Raw genomic sequence first — 8,968 nt, forward strand, 5'->3', positions numbered from 1 at the left:
ACAACACTCCACAAAGGAAGTCCTGCAGGCTCTAGTTTTATCTTATCTTGATTATTGTCCAGTCATATGACCAAGTGCTACAAAGAAAGACTTAGTTAATTAAGCTGCAGCTGGTCCAGAACAGAGTGGCACGTCTTGCTCTTCATTGTGATCAGAGAGCTAATATTAATACTAGTTGAGAAAAGACTGACTGCACCACTTCTTGTTTTTTTGGCAACATTAATGTGTTGGAAATTCCAAATTGTTTGCATAGTCAACTGATACACAGCACTGACACAAACAATTACCAGACTTGCCGCCATGGGTCTTTTCACAGTCCCCAGGTTTAGAACAAATTCAAGAAAATGTACAGTATTATACAGAGCCATGGGTGCATGGAATTCCCTTCCATCTTACACAGCGCAAGTGAACAACAAACCTTGTTTAAAATAAACAAATAAAGCAACACTTCGCGGCACAACGCCTCCCCCCGATGTGACCTACTTTTTGTGTGTTTGTATTGGCATGTACAGTATGTGTAACTGATAGATGCACACACACACACTACATCTTAATGTTTTTAAATGTATGTAAATTCTGAAGTCTTTTCTCTGTAATGTCTTTTTCGTTATACGTCGGCCCCCAGTAAGACTAGCTGTTGGCATTGGTGTCGGCTAATGGGGATCCTAATAAATCCAAAATTAAAATCTCTCTGTTTCTTTTTCTCTCTCTCTCTCTCTCTCTCTCTTTCTCAGTGTTTCTCCTTCTCTCTCTCTCTTTTTCTCTCTCTCTTTTTTTTATCATCGCCATCACCACACCACTGCTATCATCACCACTACACTACTATCATCGCCACACCACTACACCATTACAATCACCACTACACTACTATCATCACCACACCACTACTATAATTACCACTAGACTACTATCATCACCACACCACTACTATCATCACCACACCACTACTATCATCACCACTATACTACTATCATCACCACACCACTACTATCATCACCAGTACACTACTATCACCACCACTACACTACTATCATCACCACTACACTACTATCACCACCACTACACTACTATCGTCACCACACCACCACTATCATCACCACTACACTACTATCATCACCACTACACTACTATCATCACCACAATCATCACCACACCACTACTAACACAGACCACACCACTACTAACACAGCCCACACTAGTACTACCACAGCCCACACTACTTCTAACACAGCCCACACCACTACTAACACAGCCCACACCACTACTAACACAGCCCGCACCACTACTAACACAGCCCACACCACTACTAACACAGCCCACACCACTACTAACACAGCCTGCACCACTACTAACACAGCCTGCACCACTACTAACACAGCCCGCACTACTACTAACACAGCCCATACCACTACTAACACAGCCCACACCACTACTAACACAGCCCACACCACTACTAACACAGCCCACACTACTACTAACACAGCCCACACTAGTACTAACACAGCCCACACCACTACTAACACAGCCCACACTACTACTAACACAGCCCACACTAGTACTAACACAGCCCACACCACTACTAACACAGCCCACACTAGTACTAACACAGCCCACACTACTACTAACACAGCCCACACTACTACTAACACAGCCCACACTAGTACTAACACAGCCCACACCACTACTAACACAGCCTGGACCACTACTAACACAGCCCACACCACTACTAACACAGCCCACACCACTACTAACACAGCCCACACTAGTACTAACACAGCCCACACCACTACTAACACAGCCCACACTAGTACTAACACAGCCCACACTAGTACTAACACAGCCCACACCACTACTAACACAGCCCACACTAGTACTAATACAGCCCACACTAGTACTAACACAGCCCACACCACTACTAACACAGCCCACACTAGTACTAACACAGCCCACACTACTACTAACAAAGCCCACACTAGTACTAACACAGCCTGCACCAGTGCAATAGAGACTGCGTCATCTGTGGATCTGTTGGGGATGTATGCAAATTGGAGTTGGTTCTAGTGTTTCCTGGATAATGGTGTTGATGTGAGGCGTGACCAGCCTTTTCAAAGCAATTCATGACTACAGATGTGAGTGCTACGGGTACATTTTAGACAGGTTACCTTGGTGTTCTTGGGCACAGGGACTATGGTGGTCTGCTTGAAACATGTTGGTATTAAAGGTTAAAATGTCAGTGAAGACACTTGCCAGTTGGTCAGCGCATGCTCGAAGTACACGTCCTGGTAATCCGTCTGGCCCAGCAGGCAAACGTTTGACAATTCTACCGGTGTGTCTGAGTTTTTAAGCAGCACCTTACAGTATATAACGTGGTGTCTCTCTGTCTGTGTCCTCTCCTCCAGGCCTGTATAAGATGCACTGGAACCCGGAGCATGCCCAGTCCCTCAGCCAGTCCCTCAGCCAGTCCCTCAGCCAGTGGCCTGAGCAGCACCTGGATGTGTCCTCCACTACCTCCTCACCGGCCCACAAGTCTGAGCTTTACGCTGCTGGCCGCGCCCACGGCCGAGGTGGCCCCGCCCACGGCTACGCCTGGGCCAATGATGACATTTCAGCCCTCACCGCCTCCAACCTGCTGAAAAGCTACGCAGAGAAGTACTGTGATGTTCTAGACTTGCCATACGACCGTCCACCGGGGCCCACTGCAGGGGCCTACCCAGAGCCAGGGGCTTTCGGAGGCCTTATTGGCCTCAAGACTGAGCTGGAACCCTGGCCCCTGAGCCACAGTGCAGAGGGGCTCTACCCCGGGTCCCTGGACGGTCAGTCGGGCCCTAAGGCCGGGGCAACGTCAGCAGGGCCCCCAGGGGCCAGCAATATGTCGGGGGTCAACAGTAACCTCTCAGAGTCTTGTTATAGTGGTAGCAGCTCCTCCTCTGGCTCTCACTCAGGTGACTACAACCGCCCCAGCTACAACGGTACCTACGTCTCGCCTGGCTACTGCCCCCAGCCCCCCTCAGCACTCCCCCCTGCCTCCCTCCAACACCCCCTCCAGCCCACACCCACCCTGTTGCCCAGCTACTCCCTCTCCACCTCGGTCTACAACTACCCCCCCAGCAGCTACCCCCACCAGCCCGGCCTGGGCCCCACCTACAGCCACCCCTCTGCAGGGTACTTACCCCCGGGGCTGGCCGCCCCCACTCCCCTCCCCTCCCGGCCCACTGTGGTCGGGGGTAGCTACGGCTACCAGGAATCCGGAGGTGGGTTGAAGAGGAAGGCGTTTGAGATGTCATTGGACGAGGAGGAGGATGGCTCTAGATACAGTAAGTATACAGGCTACGACCCAGTGAAGCCCGGAGGAGGGGACTCTCTCTCTCCCTACAGAGTGGGAGATAAAGAAAACAGTGGCTTCACCACGGGCAGCACAGATCCCCAGGCCTTCAAGGCCAGTAAGCTCTCCTCCCAGCCCCTCGTGTCCCCTCCGTACAGGGTGGCTTTAGCAGGGGGCTACAGCCCACCAGCAGGGATGACTGGGGAGAATGTAGGAGGAGGAGGGGGGTCAGAGAACCAGGGCTTCACCCAGCAGCAGCACCACTCCTCCCTGGCCCACAACAATAAACTCCCCTCCCTGCATGGCCAGGGCCATTCTGGGTCTGGACCAGGGGAGTCGAGCAGCCTGAAGAGTCCAGACCCCAGGCTTCTGGATCTAGTCAACGGGGAGGTGCTGGACTGTAGCCCGGCCCTGCTATGGGGGGAGCTGGCTGGGCTGACCCACGTCAAGGCTGCTCTGGAGGAGGAGCTGCTGTGGCCCTGTCTTAGGCCCAGCCCCACTGTCCGCCCCCCAGCCACCGTTCTGTTATTCGGCCCCCGGGGAGGCGGGAAGACCACCCTGGCACGCTCTATGGCCTCCCAGATTGGGGCCTCCTTCTATAGGCTCAGCGGGGCCATGTTAGCCTCTAAAGGCAAGGCTGAGGCTGAGGGGATCCTGGGGGCCACACTGCAGGTGGCGGGGTCGAGGCAGCCCTCCGTGGTGCTGCTCAGTGAGGTGGAGGCTATGGAGAAGGAGGAGGGGCTGAGGCAGGTGTTGCTATCTGCCCTGGAGAAGGCCCAGATGGAGTTAGGGTCGGCGGGAGGAGCCCCTGGGCTGGTGATCATGGTGTGTGCCACCGGTAGGCCAGACCTGCTCCAGGATGCTGTGCATCGGAGCTTCGCCAAGCGCTACCACGTGGGCCTGCCAGACGCTTTTTACACAAAGCCGAGTTGAGCACAACGTGCATCTCGAGTTAGTTAGGATTCCATCCAAAGATCCTGATTATTCGTGATCCAAGACATAAATCAGTAATGTGTTGTCAAGGTGACGTGGTCCAAGGAAATGGATAATCAGGGTCCTGTTTATGAGGCACCAAACAAAATAAAACATACAGAAACAGGGAAGGAACGACCTGGATTTGTCCAATAAGAAAAATGTATTTTCGATTTCCGTTGCAAAACAGACTGAATAGGGGCAGGACTACCTGGACTCGTCCAACATAGAACGCATTTTTGTTTTCCATTGCAAAACTTTTTAAAACGTTTGCCCTAATGAACAGGACCCAGGGTTGATTAGGGAGAACCCCCTGTCGACTGACTGCTACTCTCAGGACTTTATTCATTACCAGTCCTCTCCTGTGGTGTTTTAGATTTCATTACCTTATTCATTACCAGTCCTCTCCTGTGCTGTTTTAGATTTCATTACCTTATTCATTACCAGTCCTCTCCTGTGGTGTTTTAGATTTCATTACCTTATTCATTACCAGTCCTCTCCTGTGGTGTTTTAGATTTCATTACCTTATTCATTACCAGTCCTCTCCTGTGGTGTTTTAGATTTCATTACCTTATTCATTACCAGTCCTCTCCTGTGGTGTTTTAGATTTCATTACCTTATTCATTACCAGTCCTCTCCTGTGGTGTTTTAGATTTCATTACCTTATTCATTACCAGTCCTCTCCTGTGGTGTTTTAGATTTCATTACCTTATTCATTATCAGTCCACTCCTGTGGTCTTTTAGATTTCATTACCTTATTCATTATCAGTCCACTCCTGTGGTCTTTTAGATTTCATTACCTTATTCATTACCAGTCCTCTCCTGTGGTGTTTTAGATTTCATTACCTTATTCATTACCAGTCCTCTCCTGTGGTGTTTTAGATTTCATTACCTTATTCATTACCAGTCCTCTCCTGTGGTGTTTTAGATTTCATTACCTTATTCATTACCAGTCCTCTCCTGTGGTGTTTTAGATTTCATTACCTTATTCATTACCAGTCCTCTCCTGTGGTGTTTTAGATGTCATGACCTTATTTAGCATCATTATTGGTCATTTGGTGTGTGAAAAGAGCTTAGGATCTGTTTGAACAACTATATATTTTTTTAACCTAAAATATCAATAGTAGCTCATTGTCTCTTATCATGATATGTTATTGACTTAAAACATAGCTTCTCACCAAAATCATGACATCATGACCATGACTATAATCAAACTTAAAAAAAAACATTGAAATGGAACGTATTGGTCATGAGACTGGGCTGTATTTGATTATAGACTGGGTGGTTCGAGCCCTGAATATTGATTGGCTAAAAGCCGTGAGACTGTATACCACGGGTATGACAAACATTTCATTTTATTGTTCTAATTACGTTTGTAACCAGTTTATAATAGTAATAAGGCACCTCAGGGGTTTCTGGTATACTGTAGGGCCAATATACCACAGCGTTGCATCGTTCCTAAGAACAGCCCTTAGCCGTGGTATATTGGCCATATACCACACCCCTCGGGCCTTATTGCTTAAATATACAACACTATAATTCAAAGACATAATGTCAACACATTTATTTGAATGTTGATTTATCACACATTCGTTCACCAGTTCCTGAGAACTGCTTTAATACAGCGTATAACACACACAGGCACAGTAAGGCAAGATGGCGGCTCCTTGGAGGTTGCTTTAATACAGAATATAACACAGACAGGCACAGCAAGGCAAGATGGATGTTGCTTTAATACAGAATATAACACAGACAGGCACAGTAAGGCAAGATGGCGGCTCCTTGGATGTTGCTTTAATACAGCGTATAACACAGACAGGCACAGCCAGGCAAGATGGCGGAAGTCTTGTTTGAAATGCTCAGGAAAAATGTCTTTACCTCAGAAATTTGAAATAAAGAATGTATGTAATCTTCAGGTCTTGGTGGAGAGTAGAGGAGGAGAGAAAGTGGAGGAGAGAAGGAAGAGGAGAGAAAGAGGGGGAGGAAAAGGAGAAGAGCCCTAACAGAGTCCTGTTGCATACACACTGCAGCTGTCTGTGCATATACCTTTGGGGAGAAACTTGAAAATGCTACAAAGAGTAACATTGAATGTAATTCAGGTATTTCACAGGATATTTGACGCCATAAAATCAATGGTTTTATTATTATATATGAATATAAATACATGTTTTTAAATTTGAATGTCGATTTTTTTTGGTGGAAGGCTGGTTGTGTTTATGAAGTGTTATGTTGAACACAGAAAGTATTAATTTTTTGTTGGACAAACTGTTTACAAATCAACCCAAAGCATTGTGTTTACATGTACTATTCACAAATGAATGTTATATACATATTTTATTGTAATAGATGTAATTATTCAATGAAAGATATAAAGAAAAGGTGCACATTTAAATTACACTTATATTTCAAACCTGGACACAGACAAGATATAACAGAAGAAAATAGAAAATGGACCTGAACATGATGTCTAACAATAAAAAGTGGGTAGCCTAGTTGCTAGACCGTTGGGCCAGTAACCGAAAGGTTGCTGGATCAAATCCCCGAGCTGACAAATCAAGGTCAAAAATCTGTCTTTCTGCCCCTGAACAAGGCAGTTAACCCACTGTTCCCCAGGCGCTGAAGACGTGGATGTTGATTATGGCAGCCCCCTCGCACCTCTCTGATTCAGAGGGGTTGGGTTAAATCAGTTGAATGCTTTCAGTTGTACAACTGACTAGCTATCCCCTTTTCACTAATCAATATTATGCTTATGTAAAATACAATACTAGATATAACATTTAGACAAGCCAGAGGAAAATATATTCACAGGGTTGTGCTGTCGCTACCACTCTGTTTAACAGTCTGGAAACATGAGGTCATTCAGTTCAGTTCGGTACTGACGTCATGTCATGAATACTGGTCTGTTACCATAGTTATGTAGACTGGATGCGCGCTGGAGGATGATGTAATGTTCTTATTTTTCCTCTCCCCCCAATGCAATCTCATTATGGTAGTATCACACCCCCCTTCTTTTGGAGTGGCATTGCTCTGATTGGATATATCACCACTCTGGCCTCCCAGTGTCCTCAGTACAGCTGGTGTCTTCAGTCATGCCATACAGCTGGGTCAAACACACTGACCCCAGGGTTCAGGCACATATTGATCACTTTGTCTCAAATGGCACCCTATTCCCTTTATAGTGCACAACTTTTGACTAGGGCCTTGGTCAAAAGTAGCGCACTATATAGGGAATAGGGTGCCATGGGCCACATGGTAGGTCTAATAAAGTAAAAATACATCTTAAACTAAGCAGGAGAACTCAGCCTTAGGAAGGTACTGAGAGACGGGTTAAATATGTAATCATTTATATGCAACTACATTAAGATACATAATTGATAATAATCATTACAGGCTGTTATAATTCGTTTTCAGATAGAGGTGTTGCATATCAGGCAGGGCCTAGGGCTTGAGGCCAACTGTCATAGTTTAAAACAGAGGTAATGAGAGTTTAGTTCATGATTAGCAGCCTATATCTATACTATAATTAGTCAATGTGATTCGTTAAACATCTTTCAGCCATTTCACCAGGCTCAGATTCCCCAAAACATCCATGTTTGTCAAACATGTAGAATTTGGTTGAATATACTTATTTTGTTAATTTTTCTGTTAGTTGGTTTGTTGTTTTTAGTTAATGGATTACCTCGCTAAACATATATGTTACTGCTTGATGGTATCAGTCCGAGTTAATTAGCAGGAACGGCTCAGATCATTAGAAGGTATTGATGATTGGGTGAGGTAGCCCTTTTAAAGTACAATGACCTCACAATGTCTGACTGATTTCTTGGAAAAAGACTTGGTGATATACTGATTATCACAGAATAGTCACCTAATATGACTAAATAGTCATAGGATAGTCACTAAATAGTCTCAGATTGAACAGAAATACTGAGAGGGAAAGCCCTGTCCTGAATTGATCTGGGATAATGCTATAATGCCAAAGTTTCAAATGAGATTCCTACTTATGGAGAAATTGTTTCACCAATGCAGCAGCATGTTAGGATTTTGTGTTCATATCACTGAAGTCCATCACGTCTACAATACACCTGTTTGTAATCAGTGTTTTGCCTTTATAAAGCCAATGAGGAAATAAAAAATACGAACAGTTTGTCCAACAAAATAGCCTTTCGTTAGCTGTTTTTAATCTATTATTACAGTGACTTTGTTTTTGGTTCTTGTACATTTTCTGTAACCATTTCTACCTCATTTTGCAACATATTGTACATGAAGTATTGATTTCATGTCTGTTTTTTTATGTCTGTTTTCAAACTGATAATGTTCTTGAACTGTAATAATGGTCTACCTCAGAAAAGACTACGTTAAAAGAAGATTATCACACACTATTAAACAGAAATGTGTCAATATTGAACTGTGGCATTGTCAGTCATTTAATACATTTTTTCAGGACATTACGACACTTTATTTAGACAGTTATAAAAGGAGAAGAGGATACAGGCAGGTGGGAGAAACAGTGGGAAGGGTGGATGCAGGGATTGAACTCCGGTCGGGAGCTTCATACATGTGCCGGAAGATTTATCACTCAACCATGGCCTGCATGACATAAGTGTTTTGGATCAGGTGTTCTCATTTCGCATTTCAATTGGATTGTTAGAGTTCCAATTCCAGAAGACGCAGGAA

General features: G+C 45.2%; 1 protein-coding gene across 2 annotated transcripts in view; it reads left to right on the top strand.

The window, feature by feature from the left end:
- The window catches only part of LOC106572722 (fidgetin-like protein 2), a 55,268-nt gene extending 46,569 nt beyond the window's left edge, over positions 1-8,699 (top strand). For both annotated transcript variants that reach the window (XM_014147151.2, XM_014147152.2), the window contains one exon: positions 2,400-8,699. In XM_014147151.2, coding sequence (XP_014002626.2) covers positions 2,400-4,255 — 1,856 coding nt within the window. In that variant the 3' untranslated portion in view covers positions 4,256-8,699. The remainder of the gene's footprint in view (positions 1-2,399) is intronic.
- Positions 8,700-8,968: the final 269 nt, after the last annotated feature.

This window comes from Salmo salar, chromosome ssa15, assembly GCF_905237065.1.
Source record: "Salmo salar chromosome ssa15, Ssal_v3.1, whole genome shotgun sequence".
In the NCBI taxonomy this organism is placed as follows: domain Eukaryota; kingdom Metazoa; phylum Chordata; class Actinopteri; order Salmoniformes; family Salmonidae; genus Salmo; species Salmo salar.